The following is a 25,663-nucleotide window of genomic DNA, read 5'->3' as shown; positions in this document are numbered from 1 at the left end:
TGAACTAATGTGAAACAACACTGAATGACAAAATCACAAAATCTAAATTCGGTCTCTGCAACTGTGAGGTATTAGCAATACTAACAACATTACATTACAACACATACATCTTTAGGATGAACTTTGAATATTTCCTTGTGGCTCCCAGGTGTTTTTCCACTTCATCCCACTGTAAGACAGAAAGACAGCACAAAGTCACCTTTATTTATATAGCGCCTTTTACAATACAGATTGTGTCAAAGCAACTGCACAGTATTTAAACAGCACAATAGTGTGTAAGTAACGCATTATTGTAAATAATCAATTTTCAGTTAAAGGCAGTTCATCAATGAATTCAGTGATATCATCGTCAGTTCAGTTCAAATAGTATACGATATCGCTGGAAAATGTCCCCAACTAAGCAAGCCAGAGGCGACAGCGGCAAGGAACCAAAACTCCACAGGTGACAGAAATGGAGAAAAAAAACCTTGGGAGAAACCAGGCTCAGTTGGGGGACCAGTTCTCCTCTGGCCAGACCAAACAACAGTTTGTACCAATGTCTGATTGTAGAGAACTCATCAAGATCCTGTGGTGTAGCACCGATGGCCGTCAAGGTTGGCGAGGTCTTTATTGATGATCCGCCTTGGAGCTCATCTGGTTGACATCCACGGCTATTGAAGTCATCTCCAGGTGGTGATCCATGATCTAAGCTGGGTACGGACTGGATCCGGGGGACTGGAGTGACCATCTGATCCGGATACAGGCTGGGTCTGGTGGCTACGGTGACCTCGGAATAAGAATGAAACGGACTAATATTAGCGTAGATGCCATTCTTTTTACGATGCAACGAGTGCATCAGGTGTTATGGGAGGTGTTTTCGGTTCCGGTTGACCTAATTAATGCAGCCTAACAATCCTTTAACGGATTTGAATTATAGAAATGTGTTAATGATTTTATGTGTAAGCCAGGTTAAAGAGATGTGTCTTTAATCTAGATTTAAACTGACAGAGTGTGTCTGCCTCCCGAACAGTGTTAGGTAGATTGTTCCAGAGTTTAGGCGCTAGATAAGAAAATGATCTGCCGCCGGCAGTTGATTTTGATATTCTAGGTATTATCAAATTGCCAGAATTTTGAGAACGCAGCGGACGTGAAGGACTATAATACGATAGGAGCTCGTTCAAGTACTGAGGAGCTAAACCATTGAGGGCTTTATAAGTAATTATCAAGATTTTAAAATCTATACGATGTTTAATAGGGAGCTATTTAATAGGGAGCTATTAATGCCAGCCCTCCACCCTTAATTTAAGAACCAATTAGGTGTCTTAAACCTCTCAAATCATATAAACTACTTTTATGCACTTGTAACTAAAGGCTTGGTTGAATGGACATTTTTTGACTTTTTTTAGACATTTTTTGAATTTGTTCATTAATTGTTTAAAATGCTGTAAAATGAAACTCTTGTGTATAAATGGCTTGAACAGTTGCTACTATCAGCAAACTTTTTATTTTAATTTTTTTTTAAATTGTTTTAGGACTGAATTTGTTCATTAATTATTTCATTGAATTAATTGCTCATTTGATGAAAATGTTGTAATATGAAAGTATGTATAAATATAAATGTTTCTGCAGGTTTGAGGAAAAACAGAGTTTGTGATGAAAACAGAGTTCAATCTGCAAGAATATTGAAATGTTATTTTATTTTTTACAGTCAAACAATAAAAACATTACACAAATGTCATTGCTTGTTTTTATTATTTACTGGCCCCTGATTAAATACAGTACTTTAGAGTTTGTGCAGTTTCAAATGGGCAATGCATGTCAAGGCATTTAATACATGTCATCTTTAATTGTATTAAAATATAATACTAGGGGAAAGAGGAAAATTTATTGTATATTTTACAATAAAAATATACTTTACAGTGAATACATTTACAGTAATGTCTTTTCTGACACTTTTGATCAATTTAATGCGTCCTGGTAGAGAAATAATAATAATAAAATAAAATAAAAGATTTGACTACGTGGTTTCTCAAAATTAAACTAATGTGTTTTATTCAGTCAGTTTTGTCTGAAACATAGTAAAAACATACCAAATCACCAAGAGGAAAAAGCTGGTAGAGGGGTTCCCTGGTCTTCTCGATTTCCACAGAGATGGTGATTCTGTTCTTCTCTTCCTGTTTGCTGTTATGCTCTCTCACCCTCTCAATCATCTTCACTTGTTCGTCAGCATTACGGCCCTGACAATGGATTCATAAAACAATCAGCTCTAGATCTCCACATGTGGAATAAAGCAATTAAAAACACAGATCAGAAGGAACTGTTCAGTTTGACTAGTGCAAACTTGTAGCTTTATTCTGAAGCAAGTAAAAGATATTTGGCGGACACTCTCACCTCCCAATGGATCCACTTGTACTGGCTCAGGTCCACCTTGGAAAAATCTTCTATAGAAACATCTGGCAAGTTTCTGATTAAACAGAGAATGGCTGATGACAGTTCTCTTGTATTTTAGACTACAACAATCACTGTTCAAAGTACGATCAGTAAATAGTTGTACTTTGTGTACATGAGAGGTCACTATCCATTATTTTGACATGATCTGCTGTAATCATATTATAAGAAACTGTTTACAGTCACAAACTGAATCAGCGAAAGGTCTGTATAGTGGAAAAACACTAGATTACTGCCTTAGACCGGATGCCTGTCAGTTTGTATACAGTAAAGCATTTGATAACAGTCATCAGTACAGACAAATAGTCAGCTTTGGGCTGTGATTACAAGATAATTGCGATTATAAACCAAAGTCTGTTTCTCAGCAAAGAGGGAAAAGGTTTTGGAAGTTCTCTAAACAGGTTTTAGAGACTAGAAATGTTATTTAAGGCAAGATGGAAATAAGTGTTGTTTTAAGGTCAAAGTTTACATACACCTTGTAGAATCTGCAAAATGTTCATTATTTTACCAAAATAAGAAGGATCATACAAAATGAATGTTATTTTTTATCTAGTACCAACCTGAATAAGATATTTCACATAAACAACATTTAAATATAGTTTTTTTTAGTGATAGTTGTGATTGTTGTCCATTTTGTCCTGAACAATTAAACTGCCCGCTGTTCTTCAGAAAAATCCTTCAGGTCCCACAGATTATTTGTTTTTCAGCATTTTTGTGCATTTGAACCCTTTCCAACAATAACTGTATGATTTTGAGATCCATCTTTTCACACTGAGGACAACTGAGGGACTCATATGCAACTATTACAGAAGGTTCAAACACTCACTGATGCTTCCGCAGGAAACACGATGAATTAGGATCCAGGGGTGAAAACTTTTGAATTTGAAGATCAGGGTATTCTGTTCATTCTGTTCGAAAATCTTAATGCATTGTTTTTCCTTCTGGAGCATCAGTGAGCGTTTGAACCTTCTGTAATAGTTGCATATGAGTCCCTCAGTTGTCCACAGTGTGAAAAGATGGATCTCAAAATCATACAGTCATTGTTGGAAAAAGTTCAAATACAAAAAAAGGCTGAAAAACCAAAGAATTTGTGGGACCTGAAGGATATTTCTGAAGCACAGCGAGCAGCTTAACTGTTCAGGACAAACAAGGGACTCATGAGCAACTGCCACTAAACTAAAACACAACGTCTAGGTTACGAAGGTAACCCACGTTCCCTGAAGGAGGGAACGGAGACGTTACATGAGATCCCATGTAACGTCGAAGTGATTCGACTGAAGGGGAACTGTAGATCATTTAGGTAACAACAGTATTAAAAATCAAGTGTATGAAAACTTTTGAACGGGGTCATTTTTATAAATTAAACTACTATTTTCTCTTATAGACTATATATAAATGTACTTTATGTGAAATATCTTATTCAGGTCAGTACTAAATAAAAATATGCATGCATTTAAATAAAACATGCATTTTGTATGATCCCTCTTATTTTGGTAAACTAATTAACATTTCGCAAATTCTGCAAGGTGTATGTAAACTTTTGACCTCAATTGTATATTAGTTTGCTACAACCAAAGCAAATGAAAGCAAAGCATAATGTACATTCAGCCAAAAATAAACCTTAACCAGGTGATCAAGACTTTATGCTGTGCACGGAGCCCATTTCCACCATGGGATGACAGAATGAAAAATGCAATTGTGACTTTTTATCTTACAATTTAGATTTTAAAAAAGAGCCAGAATTGGAAAATATAAATATTTTCTAGACTTTTCACACAAATTCTGAGTTTATATTTTGCCATTCAGATTTTTTTTCATTCAGAATTCTAAATTATTACATCGCAATTCTGTTTTTTGTTTAAACGTAATTGAGAATAAAAAGGTAATCACAAGTTTTTTCTCACAATTGCTAGTTTATATCTTACAAATTCAACTTTTCCTCTCAGAATTTCAAGTTTATATCTATAAAGTCACAAGTTTATATATATAAAGTCAGAATTGGGAGATGTTTATACCTTTAATTGAGATATTTATATTATATTCCAAACTGTGAGATAAAAAGTCACAATCTGACCAAATGGCTGACTGGACATTATGGCACTTATTACACGGCTGCTTACCAGTGATGCACGGGTTGATCCAAAATGAGCGGGTGCCTGCGGTCACCCGCGGTTACCCGTGGTTACGAGTCATCCAAAAATATTTTTAATGATATTCTGGTCGTGGTCGGGTTGTTTGAAATAAAGATGCCAATTAAACCTTTGTAATTTATATAGTACTAGACACAATTTTCTATGAAATACATAGACCTACACTTTATTAGCTGAATAATATTTACCTTTTGAATGTTGAGCGTTATTAACTGTTGAATAAATGCTGACGCGGGACAAAATGCCGATTTCCCAACACGTTGAACTGAGCAATGCCATTGTACCATTTTAATAGGCTACTTTTAAACGCATATAGCTCAGTAATGTCAGCTTTATGTATTTTCTGAGAGGGGGTGGGATTTTTGTTGGGAAAGTCGGGGGAGAGACGCACACATCGATTAGACTGGATAAACACATGCAGCATCTTAACTGTTAAGAAAATGGTATTCCTAATAAATGTCTCAAATATTTTGATTATGTCACGGTACATACATCTGTTGTGTTTTTCTCTGTCTCGTTATCATGTGGTATGTGTGTGTGTTTGCGTGTGACGTCATGCTCCCCAGCACGCTGCCAATCAGTCCTCCACAGGTGCATCTCATCATCCCCGGCTATATATACTCACCTCGCTTTCATCTCCTCTGTCGATAGTTCATTCTGGATTTGGGTTCGTGTCAGGATTGTTGGTCGTGTCTTCGTCTCGTTGGATGTGTATTTCGTCAGTGTTCTGGATTTACTCACCTTCACGGGATCATCACGCCACATCACCGCAGCCATCAAGCCCCTGTGTCACACCAGCCGAGGGATCTCACCACTTTGCAGTTTGTTCTTTGTTTGTCTCAATAAACGTTCATTGCACTGCATTTGCTTCCTCGTCTCTGTTTGCACCGTCACAGAACTATCGACCATCAATGGAAGCAGCAGGATCTTCACGTCTCACTCTGGAGGAATGTTTGATGTCTTGCATCTCTCGGCTGGAAGCCCAGGAGAAGAGCTCCACGGACACGGGAACGGCCGTCCGAGCTCTTGTGACACAGGTGTCCGACCTGACCCAGCGGATGCAACAAATGCAACTTCCCGCTGCGCCACCCACGCCGCCCATGTCGGCCGCTCCGGTTCCCCTTCCTGGACCATCTGGGGCTGCCCATCTACCGGAGCCCCGCCTTCCCCCACCAGAGCTGTACAGTGGTGAGCCGAACTTCTGCCGAGCTTTCCTCACTAGATGTACGATGCATTTTTCTTTACAGCCCCGCACGTTTCCTAGTGAGGAGAGCAAGGTGGCGTTCGCGCTCACCCTGTTAACGGGGAAGGCAGCCCTTTGGGGCACGGCGGTGTGGGAAAACCAGGATCCGTGTTGTGCCTCGTTCTCGGCACTTGCCGCCGAGATGAAAAGGGTGTTTGACCGCGCAGCCACCGGAAGAGAGGCTGCGCGGAGACTAACGGACCTCAAGCAGGGGGAGAGGTCCGTTTCTGATTTTTCCATCGAGTTTCGCACCCTGGCGGCAGAGTGCCGATGGAACGAGGAGGCGCAGTGGGACATGTTCCTGCATGGGCTGGCTGACCGCGTCCAACGGGAAATCTACGCCCTGGATCTGCCCGCAGACCTCAACGCCCTCATCGACCTGGCACTGCGGGTGGACGCTCGACTCTCCCGAGCCGAGCGGCGGTGGTTACCCGCTCGGTTCCCCCCTGGGGAGGGACTCTCACCTCGAGCCAGCGGCAGTGACGCGGTCAGTCCCTTCGACGATCACGAGCCCATGCAGGTGGGTCGGGCTCGGCTTACTCGGGAGGAGAGGGAGAGGCGGAGATCCCGCGGATTGTGTATGTACTGTGGGGCAGCTGGGCACTTTGCTGCCAGCTGTCCGGTAAAAGGGCAGGCCCGGCAGTAAATGTGAGGCTACTGTCGGGTGGGATCTCCGCTACCAAGCCCTCGTCTAGACCCTCCTCCACCCTCCTTCCGGTTAGGCTTGCATGGCATCTTCACGACATCCGTTGCACTGCACTACTGGATTCGGGGGCGGAAGGTAATTTTATGGATTTTTCGTTTGCTGTTCTTCACCATGTTCCACTTCTTCCCCTCAGTAGTACCATCGCCGTCCACGCCCTCAACGGTCAGACTCTTCCCACCATCACCACCATATCCGAACCTGTTACTCTCACGGTGTCAGGCAATCACCGTGAGAGTATTTCCTTTTACATACTGGACTCCCCTCATGCACCCGTTGTTTTAGGTCACCCTTGGCTCATCAAACACAACCCCAGGATTGATTGGCAGCTTAAGTCTGTGTCTGAGTGGAGCATTAAGTGTCATGAGTCCTGTCTTGTGTCTGCTTGTTCGTCTGTTTCTGGTGTTGTGTTGCAGGAAAAGACGACAGATCTGTGTAACGTGCCCGCGGAGTACCTCGACCTGAAGGAAGTGTTCAGTAAGTCTAGGGCTGATTCTCTCCCTCCTCATCGTCCCTATGACTGTGCTATAGATTTACTGCCAGGTACGTCTCCGCCTAAGGGCAAATTATATTCACTTTCTACTCCTGAAAGAGAGGCTATGGAGAAATACATTTCTGATTCTCTAGCAGCCGGGTTCATTCGACCCTCCTCTTCCCCAGCGGGGGCGGGGTTCTTTTTTGTGGGGAAGAAAGACGGATCTCTGCGACCTTGTATTGATTACCGGGGGTTGAATAATATCACGGTAAAGAATACCTATCCTTTGCCGTTGATATCTTCAGCCTTCGAGAGGTTGCAGGGAGCGTCAGTCTTCACTAAATTGGACTTAAGAAACGCTTATCATTTGGTTCGCATCAGGAGGGGAGATGAGTGGAAGACCGCCTTTAATACCCCCAGGGGGCACTTTGAGTACTTGGTCATGCCCTTCGGCTTGTCCAACTCCCCAGGGGTCTTTCAGGCACTCGTCAATGATGTGCTGCGAGACATGGTCGATCAATTCATTTATGTCTACCTGGACGACATATTGATTTTTTCCTCTTCTCTCCAGGAACATGTGCAGCACGTCAGACGAGTGCTCCAAAGGCTGTTAGAGAATGGGCTTTTTGTCAAGGCGGAGAAATGCGACTTTCATGCACAGTCTGTTCCTTTTCTAGGGTACATCTTGTCGGCTGAGGGAGTTCGTGTGGATCCAGCGAAGGTTCAGGCTGTGGTGGATTGGCCAACTCCAGATTCCCGTAAGGCCCTACAGAGGTTTCTGGGGTTTGCCAATTTTTACCGACGGTTCGTCCGCAATTACAGCCAACTAGCCGCGCCTCTGACAGCCTTAACCTCCCCCAGAACGACGTTCAGGTGGTCTGACGCAGCCGAGGCTGCGTTTTCCAAACTGAAAAGCCGTTTTGTTTCGGCTCCCATCCTGGTGACCCCTGATCCTTCACGTCAGTTCGTGGTGGAGGTTGACGCATCAGAGGTGGGGGTAGGTGCGGTTCTCTCACAGCGTTCGACCACAGACGACAAGATGCATCCTTGCGCGTTTTATTCACATCGTCTGTCACCTGCGGAATCAAATTACGATATTGGTAACCGGGAGTTGTTGGCAGTCAAGTTGGCCTTAGAGGAATGGCGTCATTGGCTAGAAGGGTCGGGGGTACCCTTTATTGTATGGACCGATCACAAGAACCTCGAATATATCAAAACTGCTAAAAGATTGAACTCTAGGCAGGCTCGGTGGGCACTTTTTTTCGGACGTTTTGACTTTACTCTCTCGTTCCGCCCGGGTTCCAAAAATATCAAACCCGACTCTTTGTCACGCATTTTTGACCACGCCGATCGCCCGTCTACTCCCGAGAGTATTTTTCCTGAGACGCTTATCGTTTCAACTCTCATTTGGGAGGTCGAAACGAAGGTTAAAACAGCCTTAGAAGGGGTAACGCCTCCGGACGCTTGCCCACCGAACCGTTTATTTGTGCCAGAGGAATTACGGTCTGAGGTTATTCAATGGGGTCATTGCTCTAACGTAGCGTGTCATCCAGGAGTTAATCGTACCATACGTTTGGTCAAGCAACGGTTTTGGTGGCCTCTTATGGCTCGTGACGTTCGCAGTTTTGTTTTGGCTTGTTCAGTTTGTGCCACTGGTAAGACTTCTAACAGACCTCCAGATGGGCTCCTTCAACCGCTGCCGGTCCCTTCGAGACCCTGGTCCCACATCGCTCTAGATTTTGTTACCGCCCTCCCGCCCTCCCAGGGCAACACGGTAGTTTTGACCGTGGTGGACCGGTTCTCGAAGGCGGCCCATTTTATCCCCTTGCCCAAATTACCTTCAGCCAAGGAGACAGCGGTAGCTGTCATTGACCACGTCTTTCGGATACATGGCCTCCCGACGGACGTGGTCTCTGACAGGGGACCCCAATTTGTATCCAAATTTTGGAAAGAGTTTTGTAAATTACTGGGGGCCACTGTTAGTCTCTCTTCGGGGTTCCATCCTCAAAGCAATGGTCAAACTGAGAGAGCCAACCAAGATTTGGAGAGAACGTTGCGATGTATGGTCACTAGAAACCCTTCCTCCTGGAGCCAACAACTCTCGATGGTGGAGTACGCCCACAATTCGTTACCAGTATCATCTACGGGCCTATCCCCATTTGAAGGTAGTATAGGGTACCAGCCACCAGTTTTTTCCAGTCTGGAATCCGAAGTCGCGGTCCCCTCTGCCCACGCCTTTGTCCAGAGGTGTCATCGCACTTGGACTAGAGCCCGTGAGACTCTGCTCCAAGTGAGAGAGCGCACCAAGGCTAAAGCCGATCGCCACCGGTCTAAGCCTCCCGTATACGTCGTCGGTTCCAAAGTGTGGCTTTCTACTAAGAACATTCCTCTGCGTTCCGTTTCGAATAAACTTGCTCCTAAATTTATTGGCCCGTTTGCTGTCACCAAAATCATTAGTCCGGTGGCAGTCCGCCTCAAACTTCCTCCAGTGTACAGGAGAATTCATCCCGTGTTTCATGTCTCCAAAATTAAACCGGTTTTTTTTGCACGTATTAATCCGCCTGCCCCGGTTCCTCCACCGCCGCGACTCGTAGATGGGGAACCCACTTATTCGGTTAATCGCATTCTGGACTCGAGACGGAGGGGGCGCGGATTCCAGTACTTGGTGGACTGGGAAGGTTACGGTCCGGAGGAGAGAAGTTGGGTGCCTGCCAGAGACATCCTGGATCACTCTCTTATTGATGAATTTAATCAACAGGTGCAGGAGGCTGGGAACGTCAGGGGACGTTCTTAGGAGAGGGGGTACTGTCACGGTACATACATCTGTTGTGTTTTTCTCTGTCTCGTTATCATGTGGTATGTGTGTGTGTTTGCGTGTGACGTCATGCTCCCCAGCACGCTGCCAATCAGTCCTCCACAGGTGCATCTCATCATCCCCGGCTATATATACTCACCTCGCTTTCATCTCCTCTGTCGATAGTTCATTCTGGATTTGGGTTCGTGTCAGGATTGTTGGTCGTGTCTTCGTCTCGTTGGATGTGTATTTCGTCAGTGTTCTGGATTTACTCACCTTCACGGGATCATCACGCCACATCACCGCAGCCATCAAGCCCCTGTGTCACACCAGCCGAGGGATCTCACCACTTTGCAGTTTGTTCTTTGTTTGTCTCAATAAACGTTCATTGCACTGCATTTGCTTCCTCGTCTCTGTTTGCACCGTCACAGATTATATCCAATGCTTCTCTTTCTTTTTGGAATTATTAGACACATTTCACTGTCTTTTCAAATGCCTAGGCCTGTTTAATTTCCTTAATTATAAAATTTCTAGCACTATTTTTAAATGTTTATTCAAACAATAGCCTAATATAGGCCTATAAATTATCTCATGTATATGCTTGTTCAAAACCAGGGATTAAAAAACGAATTCCAAGTAAAAACTGTATTTTTTCTTCACACTTCCAGAGAGCGAAACGAACGAAATTAAACGTTACTTAATAAATTCAAAGCACTATAATTTTCTTATTCATTTGATACAACTATTATAGCTATACAAATATAAAATACTATTATTTTGTCATATTCGTGATTCCTGAATTTATATTTGAAAACTTCGTTTTGAAGTGCATTCGTTATGTTTGTATAAGAAAATTCGTTAACCTAGCCTAAGTTGATTTAATATTCTTGATAATTTTTAGAAGAAGTTAAAAGTTAAGAAAAAAGGAATTAGCTTATGTATTTAGGGCTTTAGGCTAATCTTTTTCTTAACTTTTATTACACTGTAGATCGAAATAAAATAATTCTTGATCATATTTAACATCGGAGAATCACTGACATAATTTAGAGTAGCCTACTTCGAAAATGAAACCGTTTAAATCTGTATAAAGAAAAGACAAAATAAATCACAACAAGAACAGTCAGTATTTTTCTTGTAATCAAGAACATTTCTTTTGACAAAATGACCTAATTAATGCCGAATGATGTTTGACAGTGAACGCATCTCCAAGCACAGCCGCATATAATCGCTGCTGTCAGTCGCAAATATTAAACATGCGGATCGGGTACAATATTTCCTTTTTTTTGCGGGCGGGTTAGTTGAAAACGTCGGTCAGGTTCGGGTTGTTTATACATTGACCCGCGCATCACTGCTGCTTACCAAATAAATTTTAGATAATGATGTGAGCTTCGTAATGATGTGAAATTCATTATTCATTTATATATTTAAGTTGTTATTATATACATATTACATATACAAAATTTGGCCATGGAATATGCCAATTGATCTATCAGAATCAATTATTTCAGAGAGCCGTGGAATAAGTTAGCTAGTTATTTAGTAAGCTTTGACATTGTGTGCTGTTGTGTGTTGTTTAAAATGATTAAATAAAATGATCTTGTATTGCAAATTATATGAGCTGAAAATAACTCAAATTAATGCATGCAATGTCAAATTGTCATGATTTGTTAATGGAAGCTACTTTAAGACTAGATTACTGTCAATTACAACAGTGCCACTGTGTTAAGACTTTTTTCAAATTATGTTTGGGAATAGAAAATGGTAATTCACCCATTTAATTCTGACTATTTTATGATTATTGTGACTTCGGATGCTACTCTTACGTGTCTGAGAGCACGACAGTGCGAGAGCCATTGGTAGGACACACCACACAACAGGCACACGGGGTCTCACCCCACTTCTGCCAAGCCACACCAGATATGTCCACCCCACGCCGTGCAAAATCCCCCACGATGAAACTAGTGCAGCAAACAGAGAGGTATTGCAGTGACCCATATGCACTACTCAGGCTTTGAACCATGCACCTTTACTGCACCCTTTATAGAAAAAAAGCATTGCCACTTTGAGCAGTTAGTATGTTTTCACTTGTTTTGATGCGATCTGATGCGACAGCCATCCTGTGAGGAAAGAGCTTCACATTCATAATACTTACACACAAACTCGCACACAAACCTGTTCATATGCAGAATTGTACGGCTTCCCGTCGTCACACTGCTGATTACTACAGAAGCTGGAAAGGAGCATTCAGCATGCTCCAGAAGAAGAGAGATGTCAATCTTGAACATTTGAAAGTCATTCAAGATGAAGCTAGAACAACAAATTAGCAAGGAAAAGTATGCATACAGAATGTAAATGTGCAGCGTGTGACCAAAGTTGTGGGAGGGATAGGAAAGTGTACTTCTGCTGATATAAGTTGCATTAGTAAGAAAAGTTGAAAATTCATCCAGCATACAGTCTTCAGTGTCACATGATCCTTCAGAAATCATTCTAATATGATGATTTGATGCTCAGGACATTTATTCCTAATATTAATGTTGAAAACTAAGTTGAGCTGAATCATTTTTTTGTAGAAAATGTGATATAAATTGCATCTAAATTGATCAGAAGTTATAGTAAACATGTTTATAATTCAAATAAATGCAAAAGATTCAAAGAACCCTAGTTTTGGCAAAAAATATTAAGCAATGCAACTGTTTTCAACACTGATAATAACAATAAATGTTTTTTAAGTGGCGAATCAGCATATTTTAATTCATTCAGAAGGATCATGTGACACTAAAGACTGGATAATGATGCTGATATTGCAGCTTTGCATCACAGGAATAAATTACAACATATATAATCATATATAATATAGTAATAACTGTATTTTGATCAAATAAATAGGCTTGCTGAAAATAAGACACTTCTAATAATTATCCATGTATACTGTACATAAATACACATACATACACTTCTAGTCAAAAGTTTTTGAACCGTAAAATGTTTTTAAAGAAGTCTCTTCTGCTCACCAAGCCTGTGTTTATTTGATTCGAAGTACAGCAAAACAGTAACATTTTGAAATATTTTTATTGTTTAAAATAACTGTTTTCTATTTGAATATATTTTAAAATATAATTTATTGCTGTGATATAAAAGCTGAATTTTTAGCATCATTACTCCAGTCACATGATCCTTCAGAAATCATTATAATATTCTGATTTGCTGCTCAAAAACATTTATTATTATTACTATTATGTTAAAAATAGCTGAGTAGAATTTTTTCAGGTTTCTTTGATGATAGAATAGAAATCTTTTGTAACATTATAAATGTCTTTATCATCACTTTTGATCATTTTAAAGCATCCTTGCTAAATAAAATAATTAATTTCATTTCTTTCCTAAAATATTTCTTAAGGATCATGTGACACTGAAGACTGGATTAATGATGCTGAAAATGTAGCTTTGATCACATTAATAAATTATATTTTAAAATATATTCAAAATATATTCAAATAGAAAGCAGTTATTTTAAATAGTAAAAATATTTCACAATATTACTGTTTTTGCTGTGTTTTGGATCAAATAAATGCAGGCTTGGTGAGCAGAAGAGAATTCTTAAAATCTTACTGTTCACAAACTTTTGACTGGTGAAAATGTTGCATAATAGTAGGTAGAAAACACTTACTCAGCTACTGGTCCAGGAGCCAAAGACCCCATAAATGCACACGGGGCCCCAAGCAGAGACAAAACTGTGCACGTGTTTGACGCATTTCCTCCTCTCTGCCATCTCTGAGACAGACACCTACCAACGAGTTGCACGCTATTTTATAACACCTACGATGTAACATATTTGACATAACTGCAGAGTATAGCGGGATGCTCTGTATGATGCGACTGGTTATGAAATGCAAACGCAAAAAAACGCATCAAGAAAAGAATAGTATTTAAGGAATGTTAGCAGAATTTCCCACCTGGTATCAGAATCTTCTTCCGGGTATTCATCCACAACATTTATAATATCCAAACACACCAAACCAATGCAGAGTATCTTTTTGTCTCCCATATTCTCCCTGCAGAAGGAAATCATGAACTATGGACTTGAGACGAAAGGTCATTACGTTACACAGTTTCACACGGTTCCGCGCAGGAACAGGAGAACGTTATCTTTCAGAGTGAATGTTTAGCGTAAACATGGACACGAATGCTGCGTCCCAATTCGCATACTATCCGTCCTAAATAGTATTCGAAAATAGAATTAGTATGTCCCAAATCGTAGTATGTTCAAAAAAGTATTCCAAAGATTCCCGGATGGTCTACTACTTGACTTCAGAATTCGAAGTGCGGATCAACGCACACTCTAACGGCTAATATTGCCCACAACACATTGCGCGGTGAACGAGGATTCGATTAGAACTACAAACACGCATAAAAAGTGTTAAAAAACTACAAACATGGAGGATATGCGCGACCAACGGACAGGTAGAGAAAGGGGTTTGAGTGATAAATAATCAGTGTGTAACCTGATAAAAAATATATTTTTTAAATGTTATCCTCGTTATATTTCATGTGCAGCAACATTATGAACTTTTATAAAGATAGGTTTGGTCATTAACGTTTAAATGCATAATTATGCAAACATGAGCAGAGTTCTCGGCATGAAAGACTCCTGAAAGAACGTGCCTCTTCATTTCTCTCTGTTACGATAGGAAATTAAATTAAACGAAATGTAGATAATAGCCGCTTTTCCACTATCCGGCCGGACCGTTCTCAATGCGTAACCGTTCTGTTCCGTGCCGATTCGGGCCAGTCGGCACGGATACGGTTTGATTTTCCACTGCGGTGCAGATAACGGAACTATTTGGAATGTAAATACAAATGCGTCGGTAGTTGCCTTGGTAATGCAAGAGTAGGCAGCCCCGCTTCTACTGTTATTGTCCTTTTGGACGCGATATGTATGTTTGAGTTTTTTTATTTTTTCCCGGCACTGTTTTGAACTTTTCTTAATGCCCTTCTCTGCAAGACACTGCGCTATAATTAAAAAAAAAACTTTTTCGTTTCTCTTTGCACCCTCCAGCTGTTGTTGAATTTTTCTTTCTGCCCAAATATCAATATTAGAGCAAATGTTTCATCCACAGACCAAAGTGTCTCAGCCATTTGTATTTATATTTACCGTATCTGTTTACTGCGCACCCGCTTAGCCATAGAGAAACTGGTAGCCAGGCAACAGCGTGGCGACGCCATGCAAACGCATTTTATCAGCCCGGTTCAGCACGGTTGTCAAACTGTGCCGAGAATTCCGGGCCGAGAACGGTTTGTAATCGTTCCGTGCCGTACCAGGCTCAGGTGGAAACACAACTGGAACTGTACCCGACCGTTCTAAGAACGGTTCGGCCCGATAGTGGAAAAGCGGCTAATGTTAACTGTGATGATTGACAGGGCAGTTTAAACAGTGACAGGATTCAGGTAACTAAGCAACAGAGCGTCCGTTAAAAAAGCAGTTATGACGAAGTAGTATGTCCCAAAGCTCGCCTACTATTCTGCTACATACTCAAAAGTATGTACTTTTTCTTCACAAAAAGAGTACATACTTTTAGGGCGTAGTATAAGTAGGCGAATTGGGACGCAGCAGAAGTGTAACGGCTTTTCCCGAGTGTGGCCGAAAGTTCCACGACGATTCCCGAATTGTATCGAGTGCAGCCGAAACTGATTTCCGTTAAGTTCTATACACATTTGTTGTTTTAAATAATTTCTAAATATTTAAATATACACATGTTCTGATATGCTTTCGGTTGGCCCACTGCCATGTTTTTAACGTTATTTATTCCATCCGAAGACGTAAACACAGAGATAAGAAAATGGAGAGTACTTCAAAAAGTGTGGTGAGCAGAGTGGCGGAAGGCAACCTGGAGGTCCTCCAGATCTATAAACTCCTGCAATATGTACGGAAGAAGAACAAACCAGAGATAAATAAGATAGTCTGCGTTGGTGTACCCGATCTGATAAATCTGACTGAACCCAAACAGGGACTCAGTGCCTTGTATCAGGCCTCTTTGGACCGTGATGAAGACTTGGTACGGTTCCTTCTGTCCCTGAGAGCCCATCCTGACATACAGGACAAGAAGGGCCGCACTCCATTGATGCTGGCAGCACAGTTGGGGTACTTCAATATTGTTTATCTTTTGATCACAAATCTTGCGAATGTGAATCTCACAGATGAGGAGGGAAAAGGTAAGAACATCTCTTTATGCATTCTACCATTTTAATGGGACTTACTTACAGTTTATTCACCTTCTATTTTAAGTACACTACCAGTCAAAAGTTTTTGAACAGTAAGATTTGTTATATTTTTAAAAAGGTCTCTTCTGCTCACCAAGCCTGTGTGTATTTGATCTAAAGTATAGCAAAAACAGCAACGTTTTGGAATATTTTTACTATTTAAAATAACTTTTAAAATGTAATTTATTCCTGTGATTTTTAGAATCATTAATCCAGTCACATGATCCTTCAGAAATCATGATTTTCTGATTTGCTTTTAAAAAAAAAATTTATTATTACTGTTAAAAACAGCTGAACAGATTTTTTTCAGGTTTCTTTGATGAATAGAAAGTTCAGAAGAACAGCATTTATCTGAAATAGAAATCTTTTGTAATATTATAAATGTCTTTATCATAATTTTTGATCAATCTAAAGCATCCTTGCTAAATAAAAGTATTTATTTCTATTATTTCTTTTCCCAAAAAATGAATGTATAGTTTATAATGTTACAAAAGCTTTTTATTTCAGATAAATGCTGATCTTTGCATCTTTCTATTCATCAAATAATCCTGAAAAGTACTCAACTGTTTTAATTATTGAAAATAATATTAATAAAAATTGTTCCTTGAACGGCAAATCAGCATATTAGAATGTTTTCTGAAGGATCATGTGACACTGAAGACTGGAGTAATGATGCTGAAAATGTAGCTTTGATCACAGGAATAAATTACATTTTTAATATATATATATATATGAAAATAGAAAGCAGTTACTTTAATAAAAATATTTCATAATATTATTGCTTTTGCTGTATGTTGGATCAAATAAGCAGTGAGCACTGAGCAGTAGACAATTCTTAAAAAAAAAAACATTACAATTCTTACTGTTTAAAGAATTTTGACAGGTAGTGTATAAAAACCCAAACAGTAAAATTATTGTATAGGTAAAAAAATGTTGCTTGTACTAATCATGCTCTTCATTTGCAGGAGTGCTGTTCTACTGCATCTCTCCAGCTAAAGAACATGCTCTCTGCCTGCAGATGGTGCTCAGCTTCAATGCAAATGTCAACAATGTTTCTAACTCAGGGAAGCCACTGCTTGTGTTTGCCTGTGAGAATGCAAAGGACTGTGAAGACATCTGCATAAGCATTTTGGAGAAAGGAGCTGATCCAAATGCAGTAGATCAGGTTTGAGTTCTGTCCTCAAATCATAGTTTAGATTAATGTTCCCCTATATATTTGACCTAACAATTGCATGTATAAATGATTTAAAGATCTCTTTTGCAAAGATATAATATTACAGTTTCTTTTATGGCTCATATAGTATGATATAGAGAGAATGCAGAGCTCATATTAGGATGTAAAACACCTGAATTTTATTTAAAAATTTTGCTATTTGGTGCAGTTGCTAGTATTTACAGTTGAGGTCAAAAGTTTACATACACCTTGCAGAATCTGCAAAATGTTCATTATTTTACCAGAATAGGTTATATGTATGTTTTTTTATTATTATTTAGTACTGACTTGAATAAGATATTCCACATAAAAGACATTTATATAGTCCATAAGAGAAAATAATAGTTGAATTTATAAAAATGACCCCAAAAGTTTACATACGCTTGATTCTAAATACTGTGTTGTTACCTGAATGATCGACAGCTGGGTTTTTTTACAGTTGTTTATTACTCCTTTGTTTATTCTGAACAGTTAAACTGCCTGCTGAAAAAAAAAATCCTTCAGTTCCCACAAAATCTTTTTTGTGTGTGTGTGTGTATTTGAACCCTTTCCAACAAAGAGACAGGGAGTGAAAACTTTTTAAATTTGAAGATCAGGGTAATTTTTACTTATTTTGTCTTCTGGGGAACATGTTCTGTAGCTTCTGAATTGCAGTACTAAATGAAAAACAAAAAGATAATTATACCCAAAAAAAAAGTACACATCTTCATTCTGTTCAAAAGTTTACACACCTGGCTGTTAATGCATTGTTTTTCTTTCTGAAGCATCAGTGAGCATTTGAACCTTCCGTATTAGTTGCATATGAGTCCCTCAGTTGTCATCAGTGTGAAAAGATGGATCTCAAAGCCGATTTATCGGCAGATATTAGGCATTTTTCAAACTATCGGTATCGGCATTTATAATGGCCGATAAATTAATATTTCAAAAATGTTGGCAACACTCGTGTATAACGCGCCACACATCCTGCAACCTGCTGATCCAGCCAGAGTCGGGCAGAGAGAACCAGTTATCCGCGATTGAGATCATCGGTGAAGTGTGTTCATTGTAGGGTTGGGAATCGAAAATCAATTCCGATTCTGGAATCGGATACTTGTTATAAAATTAAAATTTCGATTCCTCTAATGGATTCCTGGGTGCAATTTAGTGATCTGCCAGGACCTTCCACGCGTGCAATCTGCCAGGACCTTATGTGGTAATGTAAACATCAGTCTACAAGATGGATCGTGCGAAGTGCTCAAAAGTGTGGCTACGCTTTGTAAAAACCGAAGACAAAGCTACCGCTGCACGCAAACTTCATCTTAGAGATCTGCAAGGGACGGATGTTTTAGTCCCGCGCCCGCCCGCTCCAAAAGGAATATATGTTGTTTCGTCCCGCAAAAGCCCACATAAAAGTAACTTATACCCCCGCGGGAAGACAGGTATCTACTTCATCTCTTGGCTGCATGAAACAAACCCTCCCGTTAATGTAAAGGCAAAGATGATCAGAGTAATAGTAACGAACTCGCGCGTGCCTAATGTATGAAAAATGTAAAACTCATAAATAACTACACATAACTAATGTTAGGGAAATCTATTAATGTTTTGTTGCGCGTTTCTGAAATTAAAAAAAAAAAAAAATAAATAAAATATTGTCCGATATATTGGAACATCGGATTTTAAAACCGACAAATATTTGTATCGTTATCGGCCTTCAAAATCCTTTATCGGTCGGGCTCTATCTCAAAGTCATAGTCATTTATGGAAATTGGGTTCAAATACACAAAAATGCTAATTTTGCTGATTCTGCAAGGTGTATGTAAACTTTTGACCTCAACTTTATATGGCCAAAAAGTATGAAGAAATTCTGATAGCTTGTAATGTAAATTAATGTGATGACAAAAGTCATGTAGTAATTTGTGTACAACAGGTTTTTCAGCAAATTTTTTATCATATTGATAATTTGGAGTCCTTTGGGTATTAATTATGATGTAGTCGGGTGAATAGATCAGCAAGAAAATGTGATTTTGATAGTTGATTCACCAGGTTTATCATGATTTTGGCTCCCCCAAAGGTGACCAAATGTTCTGCGCTCATGGAGGCATCTAAGGCTGGTGCTGTGAAGCTTGTCAGAGCCATTTTACAAAAAGAAGGAAATCCTGACTTGCTTGATCAAGAAGGACGGTGTGCTGCCCACTTTGCTGCAGAAGGAGGTTTCCTTGAGGTTATGCCATTGCATTCTGAATAGCACAAATTTCACCATTGTTTCACTTTGGAGAGTATTACTGTCTCTGCTTTATACAGGTTTTACAAGTGCTGTCTGCATACTCTGCTGACTTTGGTATCAGCTCGTCAAAGGGTAATACACCACTGCACTTGGCTGCTGCTGGCGGCTTCAGTGAGTGCTGTAGATTCCTGGCCCAAAGAGGTAGGCTGGGTCTAATGCCTTTCCATTATTCACAAAAACAAGTACTGATTGATAGATAAACATTGACCCGACTCAAGCTGAACAACAACACACTATTGTCTTCAACAGAGCTGCTTATCAGTGAATTTAACTTCTTTTATAATAAATGAACTTTACACAGGTATTAAACTGACGGGAGTTGAATAATGGCACTATTGTTTTGCTACAGCTGATTTGTAGCAGCATTTTTGAGGTTTGCATTATTGATTCTGATTCCTGTTTAACACTGTGAAGCTGCTTTGAAGCAATTTCTATTGTATGAAGCGCCATAAAAATAAAGGTAACTTGACTTGAATTAGAGTCGGTCAGATTTGCATTATGAAATTTGCATTATAGACCCTTTTCACAGACTGGTGATGCATTTCAAGAGTTTTATCTGGCTTTAATCCGTTTTTTTTTTTTTTTTTTTATGTACATTGAAACTGTACTTTTGAGTTTTATTACCTAGTTATGTCTGAGGAAGCAATAGCAAATTTGACAGAAAATTTCTCTCTTATCTGAACACAACAATATTTTTTTTCTTCATTTGCAATGTCATAGAAACACAATCATAGAGTTTTTCTTCTGCTACTGAGGCAAATGGGAATGCAAAAATTATATTTAGGGGTTCAAGCGTGTAGCGCTGAAACCCTATTGTAATTGTTAGAATGGCCAAGGATCAGCAATCTCAACGTAAAACTGATTGGGCAGACCAAACCATAAGTCGTAGAGACTTGAAATTTGGAGGGATGGTAGTACACAGCGTCTACAATGTCACAGAGGCTCGCCCCAATCGTCCTTAAAGGGGGTGCTGTAGTGATCAAAAGTGCAAAATTGCTCATAACGCTTAAACCTTTTGCTACAGGCTCAAGTGCCTTATGTCGTTGGAATTCTTGGCTCACACCAACAAAACGCAGTTTTCGACAAAATTTACCTGAAATTTCCAGGTATTTGCATTTTTTAAAAAACTTTTGCAAACTAGTCCTATGTTTTTTGCCCGATCGGAATCAAACCAGTGCAGGAAGATTCTCTGGAGAGTAAAGTTTAACTTTCGACTCTCCGTCGCAAAGGGATGCCAAAACATTCGAAAGCAGAAGGGCCGTCTTTACTAAAACGGCTATAACTTTTGAACGGAACGAGATATCTTCGCCAAACTCACAACATAAGAGCTGAATCTGAGGTCACATAAAAAGTCCTGGAGCTTGACCACTTGGTAGCGCTATAAGAGGGGAAAAAAAACTATAAAAACGGCCATAACTATGCGACTGTTTGTCCTGTTGACGTAAAAAGATGGTACGCACAGTCTTGGTCCAATGTCCCACAAGTGTCTGTAATGACATTTGCACATACCTAAAAACATGACTGCCATAGGCCAATGAGCACCTATTAGACAAGGTTAACGGAGGCTGATATGAACGAAACTCAATGGGCCTGTTTGACTCACGGCCCTAAAGGTCTATAAGAAATTTAAAAGAAATCGGCCACTGAGGAGCACATCACATTTTTTAAGGGTGTAAACGATTGTATATTATGCGTTTTTTTACACAAACACAATATTTATATAATATGATAGACCACCTTGTTCCGAACAACTTTGCCTCTAGAAACACTACTGTCAATCATATTGTTAAATGATTGAGAAGAACTAGTCCTAGGTTTTTCGCTCAATCTAGAAAAAAATGTTGCAGTACAATTCTCTGGACTCTCTAGGTCAGAGCTGCTCAACCCTGCTCCTGGAGATCTACCTACCTGCAGACTTTTGTTCCAGCCCTGCTCCAACACAGCTGTCTGTAATTATCAAGTGCTACTTAAGAGGTTAATTAGCTGGTTCAGGTGTATTTGTTGAGGGTTGGAGCTGAACTCTGTAGGATAGTAGATCTCCAGGAACAGGGTTGAGCACCCCTGCTCTAGGTCATTAATTATCAAAAAAATGTGAAATTTATCCTTTGGGAAGCTATCGTTTAGAAAAGATATAACCAAAAGCCTATAAAGCCTAAAGGAAAACTAAAAACTTCACAAAACCTGGTAAGCACATGTGACTGATGATTCTAAACAAGCATGTAAAGTTTTAGAAAGAACGGACCACAGCTGCCACTATAACAGCTGTCATCTTTCTGTGTTAAATGACCAGGATTTTCCAAAAATGCTTTTTTGGTCATTGATTTAGGTCTTTACAGGCTTGATAAATAATATGTATTGTCTTTTTATATGTGCCAAAATGTCTTAAAGTGCTTATAAACTTTAAAGTTCACCACTTAAGACGACGTTCATTTATGAGAACCCCAGAAATATGAAAATTAAATATCAGAACACTCATTTGCTCATTTGTTAAAAATACTCTGCTGCTTTAAGGTGCAGCCCTGTTTGTGAAATTTCCATTAGTGTAGCGATGTATAAAGCACAGCTCACATAAAAGTTACTTTTAAGTCAAGCAATTTGATAAATTTGAAAAAAAAAAAAGAAATTGCAGAACAATGGTAAATGTGACTGCAACTTTATTCATACCAGCACTCTCTCTTGTCTACAACAGGATGTAATCCAAAACTGAAGAATCTGGAAAGTCAACTTCCAAGCCAAGTCGCCAAAAGCAACGGCCACAAAGCTGCCCTGAAGGAGCTCAAAAAAGCAGAGAAAATGCAGGTGAAGCTGTCTGCGCCCGATGCCGTAAACCCCAATGAACTCTGGGCTGTCACCCTTCACGACTGGTCTTGTGAACACGAGGCAACCTTGCGCAAAGCCTTTGAAACAGCTGAGGGACTTGACAAACCTGTGGAAAATGTTTCCGTGGAGAATTTTGTGTCTTTATTTGAAGTGCATCGAGCTCCTGTAAGTAATGAGAACTTGCAGAAGATCATCATGGAACATAACAAAAACCGTCAAGGTATCATCAACGTAAATGACTTTTTCAAAGGCCTCAAGTACCTCCAGAAGGCCTTTGTCATCTCATCCTACGCTCCTAAGCCAGCTAAGAAGGAAAAGGGTGGCAAGGAAAAGAAGAGTGCCAAATCTGCCTCTTCTTTGCCCATATGCACAATGCCACCTGAACAGATATCAATAAGAGAGGACAGTGGACTACCTTACCACATGATCGAGAGCTACCAGCCGTTCTCTGACACCAAACGGTTCAACCCAGACCGGCCACCAATTCACCCTATTGAGAATGACACGGCTTGGTATATTGATGAGCCTGAAAATATCTACACCAACATCAATTACTGTGTGAAGACTGGAGATCTAGAATCTCTCAGCCTGGCCTTTACCCAAAAAGTGCCTGTTGATGTCAAAGATCAGTTCTTTAAGACGCCACTCATGACAGCGTGCATCTGTGGCAACTACCGAGTAGCTAAATTCCTCATTTCACTAAGGTAATGCTACTAAGAAAAATAAAGATTTAATGTAATTGGAGGACCATTAGACTGTCATTTTAAAAACATTTTGTTTTTTGTTACTCTGTAGGGCTGACGTCAATGCAGTTGACCAGTTTAACTGGACGCCTCTCCACCATGCTTGTCATGCAGGTCATGTCGACATTATCAAGATGCTGGTGCAATCTGGAGCCGTGGTGGATGCAGTGGCAATGAATGGAGCAACTCCACTCATGAGAGCTATTGAAAGCTGTCGATTCAGCTGTGTAGAGTATCTCATCAAAGCTGGAGCCAATGTCATGGCGAAAAACCAGAGAGGTGCTGGGCTTGATAAGGAAATACTATTTTGATAGTGTCAGTAAGATTTAAATGAATAATTATGCTCGCCAATAATGCATTTGTTTGGCTAAAAATACAGTAAAAACTGCAATATTGCGAAATATTATTACAACTTAAAGTAGCTGTTTTTTGTGAATATATTTTAAAATGCAATCAATTCCTGTGATGAAAAGCTGAATTTTCAGCATCATTACTCTGGTCTTCAGTGTCACATGATCCATAAGAAATCATTCTAATAGGCTGATTTGCTGCTCAAGAAACATTTATTATTATTATTATTAATGTTGAAAACAGCTGTACTGCTTAATGATTTTGTCGAAACCATTGTACTTTTTTTCAGAATTCTAGAATAGCCTTTATTTGAAGTATTTGAAACAGCAGTGTATGCCTACATCTACTGTTTGTAAAATTTTTCCCATATTTTAAAAACAAAATGATTAAATATTTTTGTGTTTACAGACCAGAACTGCATGGACATCGCTAAAAAATATGGTGATGCGAGAATCATTGGCTTGCTCATGGCCAAATTCAACAAAAAGGACAAAGAAAAACCTACTTTAAAACCCCCCTCTTCAGCACAAGAAAAGGTGAGTGGGAAAAATACCTTTTTTTATATAGCTATAGTTTGGATGTTTAATGAGTTGTCTTCTGTTATCTGTAGATGCGTATTCGGTCACCAGCATCATCAGTTTCGGCAGCTGTGAAAAAAGACCTGAGAAACAATATCATAGTTAAGAACCCAAAGTTTACCATTAGAAGTGGCACCAACAAGTCTGACATCAGCTTTGTTCCCAAAACCGTAAGACAATAAAACACACAAGATTTATAAAACTGACTCGGTTTAAAAGTTTACATTTTCAATACTGTATGTTTACCTGAATGATCCAAAGCTGTGTTTTTTTTATTTAGTGATAATTGTTCAGGAGTCCCTTGTTTGTCCTGAACAGTTAAACTGTCCACTATCCTTCAGGTCCCACAAATTCTTTTGGTTTTTAGCATGTTTGTGTATTTTAACCCTTTCCAACAATGACTGTAGGATTCTGAGATCCATATTTTCACACTGAGGACAACTAAGGGACTCATATGCAACTATTACAGAAGGTTCAATCGCTCACAGATGCTCCAGAAGAAAAAGGGATGCATTAAGAGCCAGAGGGTGAAAACTTTTGAACGGAATGAGGATGTGTACATTTTTCTTATTTTGCCTAAATATCATATTTTTTAAATGTATTACTGCCCTTCAGAAGCTACAGAAGATACGTACGTTTCTCAGAAGACAAGATAGGTTAAATTTACCCTTATCTTCACATTCAAAAAGTTTTCACCCCTGGCTCGTAATGCATCAGTGAGTGTTTGAACCTTCTGTAATAGTTGTGTATGAGTCTCTCAGTTTTCCTCAGTGTGAAAAGTGAAAAGATGGATCTCAAAATCATGCAGTTATTGTTGGAAAGGGTTCAAATACACAAAAATGCTGAAAAACCAAAGAATTTGTTGGACCTGAAAGATTTTTTCTAAAGAACAGGAGGCAGTTTAACTGTTCAGGATAAACAAGGTACTATTACTAAACGGAGAAAAAAAAAAAAAAAAAAAACACAGCTGTGGATCCTTCAGGTAACAACACTTTGACTTGACTTGATTTTAAGTATATCTTAGTTGTCAAAATATTGAAAATGTCTGTTTTTTCACTGAAATTTTTGTGGTTTTTGCATTCTAGCTTTGGGGAAAACATCTCACTAACAGTCGACAGTACATTGAGAAAGAAAAGGGAACAGTCTGACAAAAAGACGACTCTCAAGGACTTCATACACTTTACCAAGAGCATCCCAGAGCTGAATGGGATTGAACGACTGGGGAGGAATAAATTAAATGTCTCTACGCAATAGCTGTTTTGCATTCAGAGCTTCTGTCTGTCTTTCATTTCTGACAAATTAGTCTTTTCCAGACTTGTTCGTCTATTGTCATTCGAGAAAAAAAATTAAAGATAGAACTACCATACAAACCCCTTTTCTTGACAGTGGATAAAAATAACCTTTCATAGTCAGTCATTGACATGCACAGTGGTCACCTTAGTGTGCTGCCATTTGGGATAGTGCTCTACAAACCCCTGACAGAGAGCACCACCTGCTCCATAAGCCTTTTTCCTTTATGCTTCTCCTGTGACTTTGGCTCTAATCACCAACCCCCGCTGAACACAGGAAAAAGGAGATGACAGTCACATTTCAAGGTAACACATTAATCATTGTAAGTGATTGTGTCATTCTGATTGATACATGC

The 25,663-nt window shown here is 39.6% G+C and overlaps 2 protein-coding genes across 4 annotated transcripts in view; one reads left to right on the top strand and one right to left on the bottom strand.

Moving 5' to 3' along the window:
* The window catches only part of khk (ketohexokinase), a 15,782-nt gene extending 1,902 nt beyond the window's left edge, over positions 1 to 13,880 (bottom strand). Inside the window, exons 1-5 of one of the 3 annotated variants that reach the window (XM_073827198.1) lie at positions 13,746 to 13,880; positions 13,460 to 13,576; positions 11,965 to 12,099; positions 2,371 to 2,443; positions 2,070 to 2,216 (exon numbers count right to left, since the gene is read on the bottom strand). In XM_073827198.1, coding sequence (XP_073683299.1) covers positions 2,070 to 2,216; positions 2,371 to 2,443; positions 11,965 to 12,099; positions 13,460 to 13,576; positions 13,746 to 13,861 — 588 coding nt within the window. In that variant the 5' untranslated portion in view covers positions 13,862 to 13,880. Of the gene's footprint in view, positions 1 to 2,069; positions 2,217 to 2,370; positions 2,444 to 11,615; positions 11,751 to 11,964; positions 12,100 to 13,459; positions 13,577 to 13,745 lie in introns of all 3 variants that reach the window. The other 2 variants (XM_073827197.1, XM_073827199.1) reach the window with 2 other exon arrangements.
* On the top strand, positions 13,867 to 25,598 carry ankef1b (ankyrin repeat and EF-hand domain containing 1b). Its single transcript, XM_073827558.1, has 10 exons — positions 13,867 to 13,946; positions 15,608 to 16,002; positions 17,016 to 17,215; positions 19,314 to 19,463; positions 19,544 to 19,667; positions 22,216 to 23,050; positions 23,142 to 23,368; positions 23,849 to 23,976; positions 24,051 to 24,188; positions 25,428 to 25,598. Exons 1-10 carry the CDS (start codon positions 13,867 to 13,869, stop codon positions 25,596 to 25,598), a joined length of 2,448 nt encoding a protein of 815 aa, XP_073683659.1.
* Positions 25,599 to 25,663: the final 65 nt, after the last annotated feature.

This window comes from Garra rufa, chromosome 21 (assembly GCF_049309525.1).
Source record: "Garra rufa chromosome 21, GarRuf1.0, whole genome shotgun sequence".
In the NCBI taxonomy this organism is placed as follows: Eukaryota; Metazoa; Chordata; class Actinopteri; order Cypriniformes; family Cyprinidae; genus Garra; species Garra rufa.
The sequence above is the reverse complement of the archived record's forward strand: the minus strand, read 5'-3'. Positions and strand labels throughout refer to the sequence as shown.